Consider the following 23,248-nt stretch of genomic DNA (forward strand, 5'->3'; position numbering starts at 1 on the left):
GTTCTAAAAAATTGAGTATAACCAGATACGTTATCATGTCATCAAAGAGTTAACTCCCTTTGTTTAACATGTTTTTGACCCGTGGTCCCCCGTGTTACATGTTTTGTTTTTGATTCATCCACCAATTCGTAAAGCAGTGATATCATCAATTCATTGTGTTGGCATATTATTAAAGCGACATTAGAATAAAAATGTACAGGATAGGCCAAATGGCATTTATTTTAGATTATTTAAGTCCGTGGTATCATAAGATAAAAGTTATCACAAATGAAATATTTGCAATGGACATTCTATCATGGAAATGTAACATCAAAAGGCGCTATAGTAAATAATTTGAAAATGACAGAACTGGTTAAGTTTAACATAAGATGACCCAGTCAGTCAGAGACGTTATATAATCTCATTCCAGAGACGCATACATTTAACATATACCAGAGACGTATATGGCTTTATATGTCTCTGCTCATACTTATGGCTTTAAATATGTCTCTGTTACGATGTACGTGGTTTCATGATTTATACAATTCAAAGGCAAATAACAAAACATAATGCATATGGCACACGGGCTTGGCGTTAAAACACATATTTTAGACTAATACTGCATTTTTTTTACGTTTTCTTTAAACTGTCAGCTGCTGTATACGCACAAACACTGTTAAATGTTACGACTGAACATAGACCTAAATTAACTTTAGGTCTCTGGACTGAATCGCAAATCACGTATTTTCAAAGAGAACACGTCGTATCGCACCGTATAGCCTTCTTATATGAACTTTGACCCGACCAACTGAGAAGGAAAAATTCCAGACAACTCGTGAGCCATCGGCGATCACGTGACTGAATGTAAATTACGTCGCCATTTTGTTCGCTGTAGGAATGGCTAGTGAGCAATGTACTTGGGAAATTCTTACAAAAAATGGACGATAGTTGGACCTGTATATTTCACACAAACCGATCAGATCAAAGCTCAAGTTGAAAAGGCTTCAGTGACATGCTCTCTTACGGTATCTTTCCCAAAATCTACAACTAAACCTTCAAAGTCTCTCCTCTTGTGGCCCAACCCCTTGCAAAATGTAGAGGGTGGTTTTCACAAGCAACACAATGCGAACCCATGGATCGAGGATAGAAGGAATGTTTTTGCTGTCACAACCGCAACGAATAATAGCACCGTCTAAGCACATATTTTGTGCAGCAGATTTTAAAATTGCACAAGGAAATGACTGCATTATTTGCAGGACAAGGTAGTGTAACAAAATATGCATAAATTATGCAAATGAGTTGAGCCATGTTTGTTTCTCTTACGAAATGAATGTCGAAGTTTCAAAATTAGATATTTTGACCTAATCAGCGTTGCAAACACGTAAAATTTAAATCCAAATAAACGAACGTTATCTTCTGGTGAGGATTAAAATAAAACGCACAAAGGTAAGCTATGCGGAAAAAGGAAGTACAGGACACGTTGTTGCAAGTACAGTATTTTGGCAACAAAGCTGTTGACGGGGACAACTTACATGACCATTTTTTGTCACAATAGTGCATTTTTATTTCGAATTTTCTGAAAATTATTATTTTCTTGGGTATGTTAAAAACAAAATATATTGTTTTAGGGAGATGAAATGGTGCAACTAAGTCGATGATACTAGATTTATTTTTCCCAATTATCAATCCAGGGCTATTCGTCTGCCATGGCATAACGGCAGGAAACCCGGATGTAGACATCGCGCACTGATTACAAGTTATTTATAGACCTATCGTAATATCTCAGATGTGGCCCTCAATTAAACAAAACATTTGCTAAGTAGACAAATATTTATTTATTTTTAGACATGACAAATGGATAATGTTATATTTGTTAATTGGGAAATCACTTATTTCAACAAAACGATTCGTAAATTGGAAGGAAAGGAGGAACTTCTTTTTTTTGCGGATGGTAAAATGGATGAGTGATTTGTACCAACAAAAACATGACGTGAACGAACACGTGGTCTCTCACCTGGCGATTGTCGTGTTCCAGATAGTCAGCCGGAGCTGGATAGAAACAAAACGTACTGCGTTGATTCTAATCAGTGACCATGGATTCGCAATGTGGTATTTTTAAAACACGTCACCATACACGTGTACAATGAGAACAAAGAAAAATAGAAACCCTGAGGACCATTATCCCACCGTTTAATGTAGAAAAATAGTGAATTCATAGGCCCGTCACACATTTTCCTGCATACTCTTCATATCTAATTTCGGAATTTGTACATAATTAAGAAAGCCAAGATTGGATGCGCTAGAAAACAAAACAAAAAAGAAATTGACATGCATATATGTAATTAATTAACCCAAATGCTAACCTAGTAATGAATGTTGATAACTTTATATAAAACATGATTAGAGCCATTCAACATAGAGTTAAGAAACCTTTCTACCCTATAAAACTGTCCTGTTATGATAAAAGAAATAGGTTGTCAACAAAGAGGTACTATAGTCCATTTAAAACCTGCCTTATTAAACAGAATACTTTATTAACCTGGGCTATTTTTACTATGGCCAAAGGAGTCTGGAATTATGTTGAAAATTACTAATTACAGTCATACCAAAAAAAGACACGATGATATGCTTAAAAAGTCCGTTTTTTTTTGTGTGTATTACCATCATTATTTCAAAACATCCTATCTCTTTAAATGACAAAACTGTGGACCATAGATTATATCAAAATACCAGCATTTTTGCTAAGTCTTATATAATTATACTTGACATAAAAATATAATGAAGACAGTGTTTTGTATTTGAAAAAAAAGTTCTGATTTAAATATTGCTTTTTACCTTTTTTCATTGCAATTTGAATTTGAAAAATATCAGGTCACTGTCTCTTAATTTCGAAAAAAACCTTACATGTTCTATAATTATATGTTCATCTAGTTATCATTACCTTCCTACTAACCTGGAAACAATACTATTATTTTTTGGCCTATCAAGGCATGTTCTTAGTAAATTGTAAAGTGCTATTTCTAGGCTATTAATGACAGCAATGTTTCCATGTGCTTTGAAGTTATGAAAACAACAAAATATATAATACAGAGTTTAATTTGTTAGGATTATCTCCCTTGAAAGTGTTGGGTAACAATATGGCAAATACTTCAAAAAAAGTTTGTGTGTACCCTGGTATTATTTAAGGAATATTTTTTGTTTGGTATCTCTTCTATTTCTAAAATTTATGGGGGTACTAAAATTCACTTTGGAAAGACTTGGAGGAGGACTTGTCAAATTACATAGAAAATGTTGGCTAAACTATTAAGAAACTTTGGGTGGTTCCTTGCGTCATTCAATTTTGAAATTGAATGCATTATTTCATTGCTAATTATATTTTACATATATATAGTCTGCACTCTTTTACTTAAATATTAAATTAATAAAAAAAAAAGACAGTACAGAATTTTGCAAAGTGGGGGTTGTGGCAAATCAGGAAACTGAAATACTTTTTCAAATCAGGAATGGGTTAGTTAAACAAATCAAAAAAGGAGGATACTTATCATAATTTCCCTTTTCCTTCCACAAGAAACTTTCGTTAAATGGTTGAAAAATCAACCTTGAATGGAACACATATCCTTTTTTAAAAAGTTTTGGCCACTGAACAAATCCCTGTACAGCATAATCATTGACCTGCAAGTTCTTAATTCTATTCTTAACTTTTCAGAGAGTAAATAAAGACTTCTGTGATGACTGTGATAAAGTAAAAGTGTGTGACAATGGAATTGGCTGAACAAATCACTGAAAGTGATAAATATGGAGAAAATGATACACAGACATTGAATTCTGAGGGAGAGGAAGAAGAAAATCATTATGAGGAAGAGTACAGATCTGAAAGGAGACGTAAAAAGAGTTTTAGTGACCCAGATGAAAAGTGTAGTACAGGTGATGTACACGATGGAGATGCGAACTCTGCTGTTGATTACAATAACAAACATGTAAAGCGGATGCGTTCAGGGGGAGATCATTCCGATGGTGATAGTGATCACAGACATCATTCTCGTCATCACCCAATTGATCGGGAAAGGGATAGGGAGCATGGAAACCATCGCAGACGTCACCACAGGTACAGAGTGATTTACAGTGTCTTGGATATTTAAGATTTTTTCACTTAGTTCTTATTGAGATGAGGAAAGTTCATTCCGTTTTTAATCCATGATTGATAATAAGATTGTTACAGCTCAGATATTGGTTCTATTTATTATCTGATATACTTGTCATAGCGTAAAATCATTTTAGATTAACCAGGGATCTCCCAATAAAATCTTAAATATTAAAGACGTGTAACAAGGAGGAGATTACTTGTGCTGTAAAAGATAATTCAAAGATAAGAAATGTATAACTACATGGAAAACAATAAAATTGTGGAGAAAAACTGCTGAAAAATTCAATGTCCACTCTGTGTCCAGTAAATATTTCAACATAAAAAGGTTCATGTTGTACAAATAACCAGAAGACACAAATAAAATTAAAAAAAAAAACATTTAGAAATGCAATGTCAGTAAAATAATTTGTTTTATGTGTAAACTCACAGTATAGTAGGGCTGAATTGAGCAATTTGCATTGTCTGCAACTTGCATTTTAAAATGAGTTATACCTCAGCTATTTAATGTCGATGATTTTGAAGAAAAAATTGTTGATGTTTTTATGTATTTGTTCAATTACTGAGTAATTTTGCCAGAAAAATAAAAATCATGAAATTGGCATTTGTATAAAATAGATTAGAAGAGAAGCTAATATCTGTACTATATTAAGTTATAATACTTTTAAATAAATAGGTATATTTCATAGTTTTGTAGAGTTTCCAAATTTGAAAATGCCATGGTTTTAGTAATTTAGAAGTGAGAAATACTATTGAGTTGTTGCCAGAAACTAGTATATTTTTGCTCAGCATCATCAATTTCATGGACTATTTGATAAAGACTTTTCCAGTGTTAATAACAACACTTTCATGTTGTACATCAGGTCACGAAGGAGAGATCGAGAGAGGTCACGTCACTCCCGTCGCAACAACGACTCTCGTAGCAGTCAGGAGCTGGAGGCAGAACTTGAGGACGGAGAATTGGAGGATGGCGAGCTAGATGATGATGGTAGGAATCAGTACAGCAGGGAAGTCCGGGAAAACATCAGCCCCACCAAAGTTTCCCCCCCTAAATTAGATAAAAAGGAGATCGATGAAAAGTCTCCCCCAAAGAAACACCTGTTAGCAGGTCAGTGTGTGTTTATTTATTGCATTAATTCAAGGTAATCAGAGTCAGCATATATAAAACCCAGAAATTCAGAACTCCCACTAAAATAACTCATTTACTGTACAGGTCAAACAGAAGGTCACAACCCAGATTACAGAGATTTCCCTGAGAATGCAGTGGCCAGGGCAAGTGATGGAGAAGAGGAGGGCAATATAGATGAGAAAGAAAGGTCACGACCTCGTAAGGATGACCATGATGATAAGAAAAGGCGAAAAGAAAAACGTGACAAGGAAAAACGGCGAAAGCAACAAAAGGAAGATAAGGTGAGCCAAACTAAGAATTGCTTTTCATTCGTTTTAGATTCTCAATTAATTTTTTTTTGAAGATGAAAACATTAATGTTGATAAAAGAGTTCAACCCTATCAACTGCTTAATGCGAGAATAACTGGTATTGTATATATAGAAGCTCACCTGCTTGAAGGACAAGTTTGCTTATGCTGAGCAGAATTTTATTGAAAAAATAAGTAATATCCCTAAACAAAGGGTGTGCCCCACCTTCCAAGCCGAGTCCTTGGGCCAGGGTGACTATATGTTATAGAAATATAGAGTGTGGTCTCATATGAGGGTAGAGGAGGCAGGGCCAAATAGGAGAAAGATATGTAAAAAAAAAAAATGTTATCTTTAAAATCTACCTTCTGTTCAGGTAATTCAATAAGCGTTTGCTAGCAGCTATACAATGTCTGGTGTTTGTTGAGGCATTTTTTTGTGCTTTAGTTTTTTGCCCTGTGAATGCTGAAGTAAGATATTGCTGTTTGTAGAAGAAGAAAAAGCGCCGTGATTACCATGACTATGACAAGGTGGAGGAGGAACAAGCCTGGGGAACTGGGACAGACAAACACGTAAACCAGAACACTCGAGACTCCCGAGGGAGCTACGACCGCAGTCCACCAGGGCCTTATGACGACCATTTTGAAGACCAGGGGCGATACGAAAGAAACTACAACAGCCCTCCAGGGCACTACGACAGCCCGTATGATAGTCCTCCCGGCCCCTATGACAGCCCCTCCTATGATGAGGACTCTGAAGGAGAAATGTATGTTTAAGTCCATTGAATGATACACAGTCAACTTCATTACCACACCCTCAAGTTTGTTTTTCTCTGTGTTGTAAAACTTTTATATAATGTTTCATTTTCCACCTCACTATATTGAAGTTTTCATCTTGAAAGAAGATCTTTAACATGAAAAAAAATAAATTATAACGAGATAATTGTCTGTGTGTAATTGTCCTGAAGCCTGATGTAACTTTGGATGACAGTGTATGGGTCAGCTGTTTCGTGTGTGGAACTATAAGAAAATTCAAATAGCTGTTTCTTAACTAGTGTTTTCTGTATATTAAACTTTTTGGATGAACATTGCTGCACACTTGAAAAAAAACATCTCATTTGCCAAAATATAGGTAGTATTTATCAGAAAACAATGGTTTCACTTTGCTGAATTGTATTCTTAGGGCATAGTTATTAAATTGACTCATTTATGTGTACTTACTTATGTTTTAGATATGAGCAGGGAAACCAGCGTAAGCCACGACGAACTATGATGAGCATGGTAGAGGATGACTACGTTGATGCCAATGTTGCCATTGATGAAGGGGAGGTAACTTATATTTTGTAAATTATTACAACGTTCTGGGCTTTACGTCCTCGCAACAGCGAAGGTCATATGAAAACAGTATTCTGATTTGATGAAAAATGTTTTCCAATATGCCATACCATTTTGTATCAACTACAATTTCAGTGAAATCATGCTGTTTCAAGAAATAAAATTTAGAAAATTAACAGGAAGTGCTGCAAATTTAACACCATGAAGGTTCTTAAGAATTTGAAACTCAGGTGAAATTGGAATAGGATATCAAGTTTGAAATGTGTGGGTTGTGGGATGGCACAGACGATAGCGTGATAGTAACTCACCAAGATGATGAGGTTCAATTGCCCAGTTGGACCTGAAAAGTTGCAGGGCCACCTCCCTGTCCACATGAGTTTTCACTAGGTTCTTTGGTTTTCTCCCCCATTCAGAAACCTGTGCACTTCCATCCAGGCCAACAAGATTGATTTATATCAGTTGATTAATAAATGATAGAAATAGATGTACAATTTAAATTATTTTCTTAAGTTTGAAATTGTCAGATATGAATACGATCACAGATTTCTGATAGTCCTGTGTTAATGAAAAAGACATCGATTTATTTAAGACATAATTCCACCGGAAAATGAAACAATTCCTGGTACTAAAATTGCAAAGTTCTACACAAAACAGCGGAGTTAACTTTCTTACTAAGAAATAAGAATTTGTTTTGCATGTACTCTCTATATAGTGGTGTATAGCTCTACACTTCACTGTCTTTATAGTGGTGTTCAGCTGTTAATACTGCGATGTATGGTAATTAATAAAAACACAACCAGCAGATGTTAAAATCTTTGCTTAACCTGACATAAAATCAAGTAGTCCTAGTTTTAGGTTATAAGAACTGTACACCCTGGTAAAGCCTTGTACTGTTAAAATTATCTTCCAGAACATCTACAAGCAACCGAGTGTATCCAATAAGAAAATGAAGCATATGAAACAAATGAAGAGGAAGATGGATCGCCAACAGCAAGCAGATCAGCCACCAAAGAAGAAACCCTTACTGCTCACACCAATGAATGAACGTCCTATCTGTAAATTCTACAAGGAAGGAAAGTGTTCGAAGGTAACTATAGATAGAGATCTCACATTCCCAGTATGAGCCACAGTCAGTTTTCTGAAAGTTAGATAGAATGGGAAGGATTTTGAGTTTTGTTTTATCATTTGATATTCCTTTGTTATTGGATCGTGATTTACTGACACATTTAAGAATAACAAATTTTATCGTAGAATTAGGTTGATAATCAAAAAAACATGTATAACACCACCGGTCTTAACCTTTTACAATGAATTCATGATTTTATCTTATTGTTACATATGCTGTAAAGAATGTCATTTAAGCCTGGATAACTAATTAATGACACATTTGAAAGTTAAGAGTATTGATAAAACTTGAGTCTTAATAAAATATTAGGTAGTTGCTTATTATGGAGAAACCTGTTTTTTTTGTGATCAAGGGTGACTCAGTCATTTACTTAGCTACTAAACAGATCATGATGAAACTTTGTATGCAAGATCCAAATGATCTATAGTTGCACAGCTCTAATTTTAGAGGGATCGGAAAAGCAAAATGGCCATTGAGATATTTTGTTTGTCAACTTTGTTAAAGCTATATATCGGGTATTCAAAACCAAATGTGGTATTAATGATTTCCTTATTTCCAAATTATGCCTTTTTCAAATTTTGGCCCACAAGAAAAACAAAATGGTGCATGAAATTTATTACCTCTGTGTTTTGAAAAGTACTAAAGGAAATAATGAAAACTTGGTATGCACATTCTGCTTTAATTTGTCCCTAGTTGTGCTTGCTTGAATTTGAAACGGATTTTAAAATCTGTTTTAGAACTAGCCCGTTTAAGGTAATGATGTAAGTTCTAACTTATTGTTCCTGGTCTCCTGCGGGCTTCTTAGGCTCCATAGGTCCTTGTTGAAGATGAGAACGGGGAAGTATAGAGACTAGAACCTTCAGCATCATTCCAATATTGGGTGGGCATTATTCCATCTAGGATCTCTGTTTTTGTCAGAAACCTCAAAGTGTATATATTGATAATGTTCCGCTATCCTTAATTTCGATTTTTGTTCGACATGTTGCAAGAATATGTTCTATTTTCCACAGGGAAACGATTGTCCCTTCAACCACGACTACCGACCACCAAAAAAGATGGATCTCTGCAAGTTCTACCTGAATTCCCAATGTTCGAAGGGAGACAACTGTATTTTCATGCATGATATCCTTTACTATCGAAAGTAAATAAAGTTGCCCATGGCTGTTCACAGTGTCTTCATGACATTATTTATTGTTAAGATCAACAACCCCATTGTAAGTGTGTTTGATACAGATGGGCATGATTTTAACTATCACTCCCAAATATATTTTGCAACTGAAGGAATATTCTAAATTTTTGCATCAATTAACTTTGCTGAAATGTATCTAAGTTTTGTTTATAGATTTTAAATTATTATATTTTTGTATTTCTATATATCAATTAAAAAATTTACAGTGAAAATTGACTTCAGTTGTATGAATACTTAACCTAAAGTTCAAATAGATATTCAGATTTATGAAATAGATATTTACTTTGGAAATCATTGATAATTTTTAATCATATATTGAAACTGTCAGTAAAGTAGAAGAAGTAAAGAAAAATGGTACTAATACTTTATCAGCTACTGTTTTCTAATAAAATTCTCAAGTTTCAGGGTTTGAAATACTGCACATGGTTTAGGTTTAGGGAGATATGAGAAAATATTTTCAGCATGGCTGCCTGTTTAATGTGGCTCTCTGATATTTCTTGCTATTACAATATTTTTATTTTCCAAGGTGTTGGCTTTGAAATATTTTTAGAAATTAACATACATTTAAAAGTGATTGTAAAATTGAAATATGTATGCTTCGAAAGTTTGACAGAAATTATGTAAGTGTGTCATAATAAGGTTGACTTCCTTGACGACTGATCACGGGAATTTCCTTGTAAATTTTTCCACACTGGAGCGAAATGTTACAGCGGTGACAACTGTAAGTTCTCTCATGATCCACTTACGGATGAAACAGGCCCTCTTGTGGATAAGGTAATACACTTCAGATACTTTAAATTGATAAGAGTTATCTCCCTTTAGTCCAAAGTTCCTTTGGTCTTCAGATTATTATAAATTTATATTATTTTTTCTGTAATCTATTATAATGTTATATTGTAAGTGTTCCATCCAAATAAAATAAATAAAAAAATTGTTAGATATAATTAAAGTTATATATGGTACGTTTTTAGCTAACTGGTCGGCATGCTGCTAGTGCAGACTTTTTGTGCCAATTGTATTTCTCAGTCAGTATTTGTCTATGGTTAAATATAAATAAGGAAAGTGATGGTAAGATGGTATTTTCCTGTTTGCAGTTTTTCCAGGACTTCCCTAGAGAAGAGGAAATGTATACTGAGGGACAGAGGATGGGTCCACCTCGGCCAAGTCTTCTAGGTAATGGTGACCATAGTAAGGTCTCTCTACTCCCACTAATCACATCCCCTTGCTCCTAAGTAATGGTGACCAAATAATAAGGCCAGTAACTCTTCATCTACTTCATCCCCTTATCAGTCTAGTCATTCCTTTATCGGCTCAGCATAATGCATTTAAGACAATCCATGCATGATGGTGGGCTGTTTGAATCACCTTTCCTTCCTCCTTAATCAATCTTTTGCTATTTCTCAAGAAGTACTAGACAGATTTTTGCACCTTTCATACATATGTCCCGGACCTTGATCTTTATTTGTGCCTGCTTCATTTTTCGACTGATGGGAAGAAAAACTTGTTGCTTTCCTAAATTTGACAGTTCAAAGTTTGTTATCATTATTTCTCATTTCTCAGAAAGTACTAGAGGGATGCCATGGTTTTAGCTTGATCGGCGAAATGACCCCCTCCCCCTCATTCTCTACATTTCTAATCTAACAAGTAGGTCAAAGGACAACTTCACTTTGAAATAGCTACCACTTGATGCATTGACTGTTGCCATGACTATTGATCCAGCAGAAAAAATAACAGAAAATATCAGACTTCCATAGATTTAATACAGATTTTAAAATTGTTTGTAGCAAAATCCCTCTGTTTATTCTGTTTTCAAGTTGAAATCATTTTTGTCAACATTAAAACAAAATATTCACTGTCCAAATTACAATTAAACTTAATTACCATGAAACACCATTTCAGGATCACCGCCACGACACATAACAGACCAGTCAGATCGAGTCAAGAAGATCCCGTCAATATTCGATATCAAAGTGTACCCACCAGGCCAAAGTCCAAAGAAACCCATGCTTAATGATGGCCCTCCGAATATACATCCTCCTCAGATGTGTGGCCCTTCTCCCAGGTAAGTAACATACATTCCTGTCCACAAATGTGAAGGCCTCCTCTTCAAGTTCTGGGTATATTCAACATCTGAGCCACAATTTCTCGAGGCAGAATTGATATTTTTAATAGCAAATATTGCATTAAATAGTTTAAAACGTGGAAACAAATATTGAATTTTCTTCAAAGTCAAAGACTTATGAATGGCCTATATTTGTATGTCTCGGGTTTGCATAGAGCAGGCAGCTTTATGATCAACATTTATTTTCTCACTGGCGTGTAAATAAGGACAAATAGAATCACTGGTTTAAAGGGATCAGAAAAAAAATGAATTCCAGAGCTAAAAGATAGTCACTGTTAAATGTAGATTATGATTGGTCTCCAACAATATAGATAATAGTAATATTGGTAGTCATTTCTAAACCGAATAAGTCCCTGGACTTGCATTGTTTCTATATGTCCACCAAAAGTGGAGGGTATTATGTAATCGTGCTGTCCATCTGTTTTCATAAACAAGTGATCACAATTAGAGTACCACACTTACCGACTGAATCATCAGAGATTTGGTGTGTGTGAAGAGAATGTACATATACAGAAACTGTCATAGCGTACAATTCTAAGGAAGTTTATGAATATTTGCTTAACTGGGGTTTATCTACAATATTTTCAGACCAAGTGGATTTTATAATGATATGAATCAGCCTCCTCCTATGCAGGGACAGGGTCCACCCATGCCTCATCAGCAAGGTCCACAAATGCCTGGGCCAAATCAACAGGGGCCATCTATGCCTGGACCCCACCAGCAGGGTCCTCACATGTCAGGCCCTCGTCAACAGGGACCCCCAATGTCTGGTCCCCACCAACAGGGCCCTCCAATGTCAGGGCCCCATCAACAGGGCCCTCTGATGTCAGGACCCCATCAACAGGGCCCTCCAATGCCTGGACCTCGCCCACATGGGCCCCCAATGTCTGGCCCCAACCTGCAGGGCCCAGGAATGCCTCCAATGCAGGGTCCACCGATGCGGGGACCTCATATGCAGGGCCCACCTATGCAGAACCCACCTGTTTCCTCTTCAGCTATGAACCCAGCGGTTGCACTTGTTGGGGCACTCTTACGACAGGCTGCACCTCAGGTTCTCCGACAAAACATACGACCACCTGGACCACAAAATTTGAGACACCCTGGATCCCAGAACATGAGACCCCCTGGACCTCAAAACATGGCTCCACCAGGACCAATGCAGAACATGCCTCCCCCTTTTAAGGGGCCTAACCAGACAGGGCCCTTCAGCTCAACACAGGGAACGTATGGTCCCTCTAGTGATACAATTATGAGTCCAACTCATGAACAAAACCCAGCCCCTGCTGATAAGCCACTGGAGGACAAGGAGGGAGATCACATGAATGCTGACAGAGTAGAAGCAAAGGCTGAAAACACTGGCAGGAATACTAAAGGTAACTTCATCCAACCATGTCCATTATCATCCTCGATATCCAGGGGTTACACTCACTTTCATTCTCTGTACCCCCAATGTGCAGCACCTCATTGATAAAACAAGAAGACTAGTTTGATCCTCTGATGTACATCAAAAGAACCTCATGGTTGCTAATGGTAAAAATTGACTCACTTTGAAGTAGGGTGTCACTCCTTTGTAATCTTTAAAGAACAGGTATTAGCCTAGCGATGAGTCTTTTTTTTACCAGAGACCAATCGAATAGCTGTCTTTGTGCCTTCAATTTTTTTATGATATATTCCAGGGGTGCAGAGAGTGTAAGTGAGCGTACCCCTGAAGTATCAAGGATGGCAAATAAGTATGATCTATGAGTAATTGTGTCTTTTTTCTGAGAAAAGACCTAAATTGGTTGTTTTTTTTTATCTAAAGGGACATGTAAACTCTGGCTTGCTTTCTCCCCTCTACATTTTGTGTCATTGGGGATTTTTTTGTGTGAAATTAGATTTTTTGTTAGAGAAGTTTTTATTGTTGTTGAAGGAATGATAACACTTTTCAAAGCAGCAAGAAGGGGAGGGTCAAACACAGGAACATACATGGGTACTAGTTAGTTCAAATATAGTAGCCAGTAAAACTTACCTTGTAGGCACCTCTTTAAATAAAAATAATTATAATGTACAACATTTATATAGTGCCTTTTGGTTGTATGCTGCAGCATGTTTCATAATCAACTTGGGAAAAAAAATGGCAGCCAGACAGTCAATTTGAATTTGACCATGAAATTTTGCCATCACTATTTCCCACAAAGTATATATAGTACAGATTATTTTCAAAATTCATATTAAAGTAGGTTTTTCCTGTGCCCTGATTTTTTATACATACTTTGTTGTGAGCTTCAAGCTACTTGATCGGTAGAAAAAAATGGCTGCAAGAAATCAAGATTTTTTTCTTGTTCTATAATTACATTTATATACAGGTAATTACATATGCAGTAAACACGCATGTATTAACATTTTTGTGTCGTCTGCGACGGAGTCCTGAAGCGAGACATAGGCGTTACTTTTCTGGCGGTGGTGGCGGCATCAACATTTCTGTTAAACTCTAAATTTCTCTCTAAGTACATCACCTATCATAATGGAACCCGGAATATGCTTATATCTATATATATAACCATCCAAACACACATTTTAGATTCAGAATTTTAACAAAAATTTACCGTTAATTGGACTTTGTTAATTAATTGGGCCATGTTAAAGTTCTTCGTTTAGCTCCACATTGAGCTAAATTTCTCTCTAAGTACATAAGCTATCATAATGAAACCTGGAATATACTTATATCTATATAACCATCCAAATGCACATTTCAGAATCAGAATTTCAACTAAAATATACTGTTAATTGGACTTTGTTAATCAATTGGGCCATGTTAAAGTTTTCTGTTTAGCTTGGGGTTGAGTTTAATTTCTCACAAAGTAAATGTGCTGTCATAACCAAATCTGAATTGTACTTTTATCTATGCATGGGCATCCCTACACACATTTCAGATTTTGTACATGTATTTTGGCACTATGAACTCAACCACGGCATCCGTTATCTGATCTGACGAGAACACAGTCTTCATATACTGGCCTCTGCATGATTGGTCGAAATTCACATATATTTTGATTTTGCTCAAATTTGTTATGTACATGACTTCAGTTCACCTATTTACATTTGATTTTCTGAATGTGCGGTTAGTTTTGGGGACATCTGTAACAGTCAGCTCCCATTACAATTAGCACTTGTGCCTTTTATACCTTCATGTTGATGTATTGCCAAACTTGTTTATAAAATATATCAAATTCCGAACTTCGGCTCAAACTTACAATGCTTGACACATTGAATCTAACAGGCGAGACATATAATACGCGTAATTCTTGTTATATTGTTGAACCACAACCTCACTTTAAAAGGACAATGTTAAACACGGTAGAATACACTTTTTATCAAAAGTTACTGTTGACATGACATCAATCAAACAGACAACAGAAGAGAAATGATCAAACTTACATAGAGATAATGACTCCACTACACTGATTTTCCTACCTTCGAATTCCTGGCCTCATCCCCTACTTACGCATAAAACCTACTAACAATGAAACCATACCTTTTTGTTGCAGACCCAGAGAAAACAGAACAATCAGGAGCTGAGACTGACCCTGAGGCAGTATCTGCTGATGAAGAGTCGAACGAAAAAAAATTGTCCACTCTCGGGGTCAACTTAGATACACTGACTCACCTTCCTGCCAAACAGCGTGAGCTCTTCCTCCGCATACAGAACCAACAAGGAGATGGAGTGAAGGATGCAAAGGCGGACCAAGAGGACAAAGTTGACCAGGCGCAAAGTAATCATTATTGAAGTCACTTGATTTATAACCTTATCTGGATCATTGATCACTTTCTCCAACATTATAGAACATTTGAAACAAACTTTTCCATACATTGTAACAGATATTGACTTTTTCATGCAGTGTTTTACTAAACTTAATGTTATCGTACTTCATGGTAGCTGCAACTTGAATAATATTGACCACATTACATGATTTTAAAGAGGTTCTTCAAACTTTTCAAAACATCGCAACAGCACAATTATTTATTTTTTAATGTTTGTATGGGTAGTTTAGATAGAAGTCAGAGTAATATGTTTGAGAATGTGGTGGCTTATTTTGAGATTTTCATTTGCTGTTGATTCTAGTGGATGATGACAACTGGTACTCGAGTGATGAAGAGGATGTGTCGTCTTCAAAACCAAAGCTCACAGACATTCTTAAAAACCTCTCGCAACAGGTACACCTCAACAATTGTCTTGTGAAACACACTTTAATGATTTATTAACGTAATATTCTTTGTTACAGAATGTACAAATATTTGGCTAATATTTAATTGAAATTTAAACACCAAAGATCTGAAGATTTCATGTATATTATTTTACATGCATCTTTCTTCAATTGTAAGTTAACCTTTGACTATTGATGACATGCGTTGTACAATAAGTCTGACTTGTGTCTTAAGCCGACTCCTGATAGTCCTCATGATCAGACCCCTGTACCATTGACTATCTATGGCATGCGTTGTACAATAAGTGTCTTGTGTTTTTAGCCGACTCCTGATAGTCCTCAGACCCCTGTACCAACCAGCCACTCACAATCATCTGCCCTGGACATCATGCAGATGATTAACAGTATACGCACTCAAGCTAACACCAATGTCGGAACTCCAGAGTAAGTTCCCTTTATATCTAACACTAATGTCGGCACTCCAGAGTAAGTTCCCTTTATAACTAACACCAATGTCGGAACTCCAGAGTAAGTTCCCTTTATAGCTAACACCAATGTCGGAACTCCAGAGTAAGTGCCCTTTATATCTAACACCAATGTCGGAACTCCAGGGTAAGTTCCCTTTATATCTAACACCAATGACGGAACTCCAGAGTAAGTTCCCTTTATATCTAACAACAATGTCGGAACTCCAGAGTAAGTTCCCTTTATAGCTAACACCAATGTCGGAACTCCAGAGTAAGTGCCCTTTATATCTAACACCAATGTCGGAACTCCAGAGAAAGTTTCCTTTATATCTAACACCAATGTTGGAACTCCAGAGTAAGTTCCCTTTATATCTAACAACAATGTCGGAACTCCAGAGTAAGTTCCCTTTATATCTAACCCCAATGTCGGAACTCCAGAGTAAGTTCCCTTTATATATAACACCAATGTCGGAACTCCAGAGTAAGTTTCCTTTATATCTAACACCAATGTTGGCACTCCAGAGTAAGTTCCCTTTATATCTAACACCAATGTTGGCACTCCAGAGTAAGTTCCCTTTATATCTAACACTAATGTCGGCACTCCAGAGTAAGTTCCCTTTATAACTAACACCAATGTCGGAACTCCAGAGTAAGTTCCCTTTATAGCTAACACCAATGTCGGAACTCCAGAGTAAGTTCCCTTTATATCTAACCCCAATGTCGGCACTCCAGAGTAAGTTCCCTTTATAACTAACACCAATGTCGGAACTCCAGAGTAAGTTCCCTTTATAGCTAACACCAATGTCGGAACTCCAGAGTAAGTTCCCTTTATATCTAACACCAATGTTGGCACTCCAGAGTAAGTTCCCTTTATATCTAACACCAATGTCGGCACTCCAGAGTAAGTTCCCTTTATATCTAACACCAATGTCGGAACTCCAGGGTAAGTTCCCTTTATATCTAACAACAATGTCGGAACTCCAGAGTAAGTTCCCTTTGTATCTAACACCAATGTTGGCACTCCAGAGTAAATTCCCTTTATGTCTAACACCAATGTCGGCACTCCAGAGTAAGTTCCCTTTATATCTAAAACCAATGTCGGAACTCCAGAGTAAGGTCCCTTTATATCTAACACCAATGTTGGCACTCCAGAGTAAGTTCCCTTTATATCTAACCCCAATGTCGGAACTCCAGAGTAAATTCCCTTTATATCTAACACCAATGTTGGCACTCCAGAGTAAGTTCCCTTTATAACTAACACCAATGTCGGAACTCCAGGGTAAGTTCCCTTTATATCTAACACCAATGTTGGCACTCCAGAGTAAGTTCTCTTTATATTTGGTTAGAGTTCACTATTAGTACCTGGGTCAGAGTGTTCATGCATATCCTTTAGATTTGAGAGAAATCAGGGCCTAATTACTTATGGTTTGCTCTTGTTGTCAGATTCCACTTAATAACTCAATCAAGTAGTGTAGTGTTGTTTAATTACGCTGTTATCCCGATCAGAACTATATCAAGGGCTTCAAATTTTGCACAATACCAACTAGCAAAATACCATGCTCAGTAGCTACTACCATATAGTATATTAAGAACAACCAGAAGTTAGAAAAGCACAGTGTTACTGTCAGACATGCCCAATTTACAGGTGTTCTATTTACCTTTCGATAAAAGCATGTTCATTGGAATGCAAGGTGTTTTTACTTATTTTTGAGTTGCAATCATAATTCACAGTATATTGATATTTGCTGGTTAATTAATTTTATGCAGTCTTTGATGACCTCGTACACAGCAGTTAAATAAAGAAAACATGTATTTAGCATGTATTGTTTTGCCTCACAGTACTCTTGTTATTATTATGTTTTTACACTCAATTTTTCTGTTTTTATAATGATAATCATAAATAAATCAAGTCTTCTTTTTGTGTTACAGTATACCGGCGAACAGTAACCCTCCAACCTTCCCTAAGGATGCATCGGGTGTTGCCCAGTTCACTAACGACAGTCCTAAGGTTTTTACGGCCAGCCCTGACCCAGTCATCATCAACTCATCTGAGGGCGACATTCCTTATAAACTTAGACTTATTACAGTAGACCAATCACAATACAATAAACCCCCTCAAGGAATGGATGTGCATCATGTGCAGTTCAAGAATGATCCTCGTATAAAAAAATTCCTCATATATTTGGAGTCTCTTCCTCAGAAAGAGGTCAAACCTGTGAAACCTGTTATCTCCCAACCCGCAGTAGGAGTTGATACAGTGGAAGTTGTTCCCAAGATTGACCCTCGCACAGGGCAGCCTGCTGAACGTCGCATGGATCCCAGGTTTAAACTTCGTGTGGATGCAGCTATAGAAGGATCCCGATCATTGAACCCTCACCTTCAGGGGTCCGTATCAGACAATTTGGTTGCACAATCTAATATTCCACCACATTTACAGCGTGCACCCTCCAACCCATTACCCACCTCACTAAATATGGGTATTAATCCACGTCCAGACATTGGACCACAAAAGCCACTTGACCCAAGGATGGCTCGGCAAATGAGTCGGGATGGTAATGCCACAGGTGGGCTGCCTCCAAAAGCAGATCCAAGGATTGGTCGACAAATGGCTGGACCTCCATTTGCTAGCTCCAACGGTATGGCAGTTGACCCCTTGTCAAGACAAGTTGATTCTCGTATGGGTTCACAAGATCCTAGAAAGGGACAGCAAGATCCACGAAAGGGTCCACAAGATCCTAGGATGGGACCACAAGATCCCAGGATTGGTCTACAAGACCCACGAATGGGTCTGCAAGATCCACGAATGGGTCTGCAAGATCCAAGAATGGGTCTGCAAGACCCACGAATGGGGCAACAAGATCCCAGAATGGGCCAACATGATCCAAGAATGGGTCCACAAGATCCAAGAAAGGGTTCTCAAGATCTTAGAATGGGTTTACAAGATTCCAGACTGGGTCCCCAAGATCCAAGAAGTGGTCCCCAAGATCCAAGAAGTGGTCCCAAAGATCCAAGAAGTGGTCCACAAGATCCAAGAAGTGGACCCCAAGATCCAAGAAGTGGTCCACAAGATCCAAGAAGTGGTCCCCAAGAGCCAAGAATAGGAAATAAGGATCCAAGAGTGAATCCAGATCCCAGAAAATTTCCACAAGATCCTCGCACTATTGCAGATATGGAATCTCAGCGACCAATAGATCCCCGCTCCTTGCAGCGACAGGGGTCAATAGGGGCCGATCCCAGGAAGCCTTCTGCACTAGACCCCAGACGATCTTTACAAGGAGATATGTCTAGTGGACAATCCAGCAGTGATTCTGAAAACAAAAAAATAGATGAATCAGACACCCCTAAGCCAAAGCTTGATTACAGAAATGACCCAAGATTCAAACGGAAACCCGCCAGTGAATCTGTGGTACACAAGAGATACACAGGGCAGCGCAAAAGTAGCATGGACTATAGCTCCCCACTTGGGCTGGATAGTGAGGACAAAGGGGAAGGAACCTCTGGCTACAATAGTTACCACCGACCCCCACCAGACAGTGCTAAACACAAAACAGACAATCGGGGAGTTGTTAAAAATAAACTTGACCCTAGGACTAGTAAGCCTGAAGGCTCATCATCGCCAAACGTTGATTCCAGCCCCATACCACCTCTGCCCCCTGATGGGGATATTTGCATGCCCGTTGCTCTAGAGCTGCCCCCCTTTATACCCCCAAATGCATTAGAACCTCAAATGAAGGATTTCTTTAAGACAATGGATCCCACAGCATCACCGTTCTGCTGATCAAGGCTGTTGTTCAGCCTTACAATGATCAAATGTGTTCTTTAGCCACTCACCAAGCCTACAGTGCATACACAAACATTACATCACTTGGAATTTGTGACAAATTATTCCTAGCAAGTGTCCTCAGTGTTGTCTGTTTTTTTTTACTGTGTAATCATGAAATCAGTCGCTTCAAATTCAGTTGAGGATCAACCCCCGGTGTGATGACAACATGTCGGCTGAAATTGTGTATGGATATGACATCATGAACTGAAGATATACTGGGAGAATTTTACTGGCAGCATGATCATGTGTCTAAATCAGTACAGTGTAACCGTGTGAACAGATCCTTGGTGAAAAACACAAAAGTGTGGTGTTGTCTGTGCACTGTAGGTAGACTCAAGGTGAAACACTTTACAATCTATTATTGTTGTAGGAAATGAAATTGATGAAGTTAAATTTGTTGTTTAATCCTGTTGTGAAGTCTCTGTTAATGAGTTTGTGAACAATGTCTTTACTACGATATTTTGTCTGCATTAAGCCCTCTCACTCTCTGCATTTCCTTTAAAAATGATGATATCAAATATATTAGTGAGAAGGCTGGCTTAATACAGAGGCTGGGTTTGTCACTACTGTATGTTACCTACTGGATGTGTGTGATTGTTTGATAAGTGTCCTATCATATGATGATATACAGAAACAGGGATTTTCCTTATCAGTTTTAACATGGGCCTTTAAGTTGGGAACTTTTTGCTGTAAATCGGAGAAATTAGTTTTAAGTAATAACAATATACTCTTTTTAAAGGTTGTTTCGTAAGTAGATTTTTACATTTTCAATTATTCAGACTTGTAGGATTTTTTAGAGGAAAGATTTGGGTTGGGATGGAATTGGAAAATCATAAATTAAGGAGCAAAAATCAAAACTAAAACAGACCGAGGAAAATCCCTTATATGTACTAGAATACACATCTGATAATCTGTAATTAACTATACATGTATTCTACATGTGCATATATTCTACATATGTGTACTGAAATCTACGTGTGCGCACACAGTATTCTACATATGTACAGTATTCTACATATGTGTACACTGTTCTACATGTGTACTTTTACATATTTGTACCGTATTCTACATGCATTTACACTCTTTCTACATATGTGTACTGTATTCTACATGTGTGCACACTACAGTATTCTACATCTGTGAACTGTATTCTACTGACACTAGTTACATATTTATAGCAATTATATACATGCTCATGTCAAAAACACCAAACAACATGACTACCTGATCAAACCTTGTGAAACACAGTATTGCTGGTAATCTGACTCGGGAAGCAGTTTCTTGAGATATTAAAATGAGGTATAATAGTAATACAGTAAGATATAGATAGGGAATGGTTTCCTCAGATTCTGGAAGTAACAATCAGTAGTAGATACACAAGATACCAGCAGCAGCAAATCATAATTATATCATCATAACTACTGTTATAGAGCAACAAGGCTATCAACTCTGGTACTGTGAGGAAACCTAAACTTTAAATCTTCTGAAGTTGGGGTTTGCTATACAATCTTTATTTTTAGCTCACCTCAGTCCTCGTTCAGCGTCAAGATTTTTCCTTACTTCCAAATAGATTCTCGAAAATTTCAGTACTTGGTAATTACTTTTATAGCATGCTTGAGGAAAGTGCTTTGAGTTTGTTATGGTTATGCATGTTTTTTTCCCATTTTCAAGGTCATTGGGGTCCAATGTTTTAAAAACTTTTAAACATTTACTTCTCATTCTCATGCTGACTGTCTTCCAAAGATCTATAAGCCCTGGAGTAGTTGGCCTGTAGCCTGCTTTGTTAAGGTGCCATGCATTTTTTGTNGATATGTTAAAATCTTTCATAAAGATAATTGTAAGGATAACTGACCTCAGCTCGCTTGCTATTAAGTATATTTAAATAAATCTGACCTTAACTACAATTGAAGTTCACATGTGAGATGTGCTTGCCATCACTTGTGTCATAACAGGTATGCAATACAGAAATGAGGACTGTTTAACCTCTTGTTGGGGGTACCTGGTACCTTAACGCAAAGTTTACTTTCTACTTGTTTTTATGTCCAAACCTAAACAAAAGTTGTTCAAATTATCGCTAAGGAAATTGGTCAAGTAAAGTATTGAAGTACTTGGTTGTATTTGGTGTTCACAAATCGAACAAAGTTGTACCTCACACCTACACACACACACACACACAAACATATAGTACCACTCAAGATTACCATTATTAGTATAGCACATAGAAACACAAATGAGACAACACTGCAAATTAAATGGACCATTTGTGGACAAAAATTAAATTTATGTGTATTCTTTTCAACATTTTCTTGTGCCACCTCTCTTTGACATGCAAAGGAGTTTAGCACAGTAAATGGTGAGAGGGATTGACATTACTGTACAATATTGGGACAGTGTTGTCCTGGAATGAAGGTTGTGTTTGTTGTCATGACAAGAGTGTGAGCATGTGAGTGAGAACAGTGATTCTGAATGATGGAAAATGTGTGTATATTCACAGTGAGATTTATGAAAGATTGAAAGTGCTGTTTCAATAAAAGTAGCCCACCATTCTGTATTGTGTTTTATATTAGCAGCAGCAAAATGGTTAAATAATGACATCCTGCAATTGAACCAAGTGAAGTTAGGTCATGGTGCGGTTTTCCTTTAAAACCCTAGAGTGCTGAACAGATCATTCAATGGCAGAGGTAATGAAATGTTGCATTAATGGAGGATGTGGCAAAGTTTGTAACGCCCAATACTGGAACCAAACCCTAGTGTAAACCGGTTGCCAGTTAATATGGGTTATTTTATAAAGACCTGGTAAGTGAAAGTGAAGGGGTTTCGCTCTGATTTGCCCCAAGGGGAAATTTAATTTGCTTCTCAATGCTTTGACACCCAATCACTAACTTCGGCAACGGAGGGACCTAAAAGTGGTTCGCATTCAAAAGACTATTTGACTATAAATGAGTGGCCTCCGACTACAGCATGTTTCAACATCGATCAAAAGGGGAAACTCATTGTATGTGTTCTTGTCTGGGTGTCAAGGCTTTGACTTTCAAACCGCTAAAGTTCTCTATAACTTTGGTATACCTAAATGACCCACATAAGGTTTGCAGTTACTATAATTAGGCCTTGTTCGCCTTCCAAGGTGATGGGGGAATTCAGTGATGTACTTAATATTAATACATGCGAAGGGATTACAAATAAATTTTGCATGGACATTCACTAAATAAAGTTGACTCGGTGTTAGAACGGTATTGCTCTCCTTCGGACAGTACTGTGGGGTTCAGCACGTAAAACGGGACAAACATTTCAAATTCCTATCGAGGTCTAATAAGCAAACATTAACAAAATTAGTGCTAATGTCCTGGCCGAATCTAAGTGGCCGAATCTAAGGTGTCCTGGCCGAATCTAAGATGTCCACCTTATATTTTGAATAGCTTAGACATTTTCTGCACCGTAATTACCACAAGACCAATTTGATAAAGCTTTG

General features: G+C 37.2%; 1 protein-coding gene across 4 annotated transcripts; it reads left to right on the forward strand.

Moving 5' to 3' along the window:
- Window positions 1–804: 804 nt before the first annotated feature.
- On the forward strand, window positions 805–21,582 carry LOC110448419 (zinc finger CCCH domain-containing protein 4-like). Of its 4 annotated transcripts, none has more exons than XM_021494642.1 (16): window positions 805–1,241; window positions 3,686–4,084; window positions 4,984–5,108; window positions 5,334–5,530; window positions 6,026–6,300; window positions 6,766–6,862; window positions 7,779–7,955; window positions 9,005–9,116; window positions 9,848–9,957; window positions 10,278–10,356; window positions 11,083–11,245; window positions 11,894–12,678; window positions 14,833–15,057; window positions 15,408–15,499; window positions 15,812–15,933; window positions 17,886–21,582. In XM_021494642.1, the coding sequence occupies exons 2-16, from the start codon at window positions 3,738–3,740 to the stop codon at window positions 19,732–19,734; spliced, it is 4,755 nt and encodes a 1,584-aa protein (XP_021350317.1). In that variant the 5' UTR covers window positions 805–1,241; window positions 3,686–3,737; the 3' UTR covers window positions 19,735–21,582. The 4 variants fall into 4 exon arrangements, with proteins under 4 accessions (XP_021350317.1, XP_021350314.1, XP_021350315.1 ...); XM_021494639.1 differs by having other exon boundaries at window positions 806–1,241; window positions 4,984–5,228; XM_021494640.1 differs by having other exon boundaries at window positions 806–1,004; window positions 4,984–5,228.
- The last annotated feature ends 1,666 nt before the right edge of the window (window positions 21,583–23,248 follow it).

The sequence above is a fragment of the Mizuhopecten yessoensis genome, unplaced genomic scaffold (genome assembly GCF_002113885.1).
Source record: "Mizuhopecten yessoensis strain PY_sf001 unplaced genomic scaffold, ASM211388v2 scaffold4033, whole genome shotgun sequence".
Classification (NCBI taxonomy): Eukaryota; Metazoa; Mollusca; class Bivalvia; order Pectinida; family Pectinidae; genus Mizuhopecten; species Mizuhopecten yessoensis.

Bases quoted from the DNA above. Each gene is read 5' to 3' on its own strand.
- LOC110448419 (XM_021494639.1), top strand. From the start codon at position 3,738: ATGGAATTGGCTGAACAAATCACTGAAAGTGATAAATATGGAGAAAAT. The intron at 4,085-4,983 runs GTACAGAGTGAT...GTTGTACATCAG, and splicing joins CATCGCAGACGTCACCACAG to GTCACGAAGGAGAGATCGAG. The intron at 9,117-9,847 runs ATATCCTTTACT...ACGACTGATCAC, and splicing joins CAACTGTATTTTCATGCATG to GGGAATTTCCTTGTAAATTT.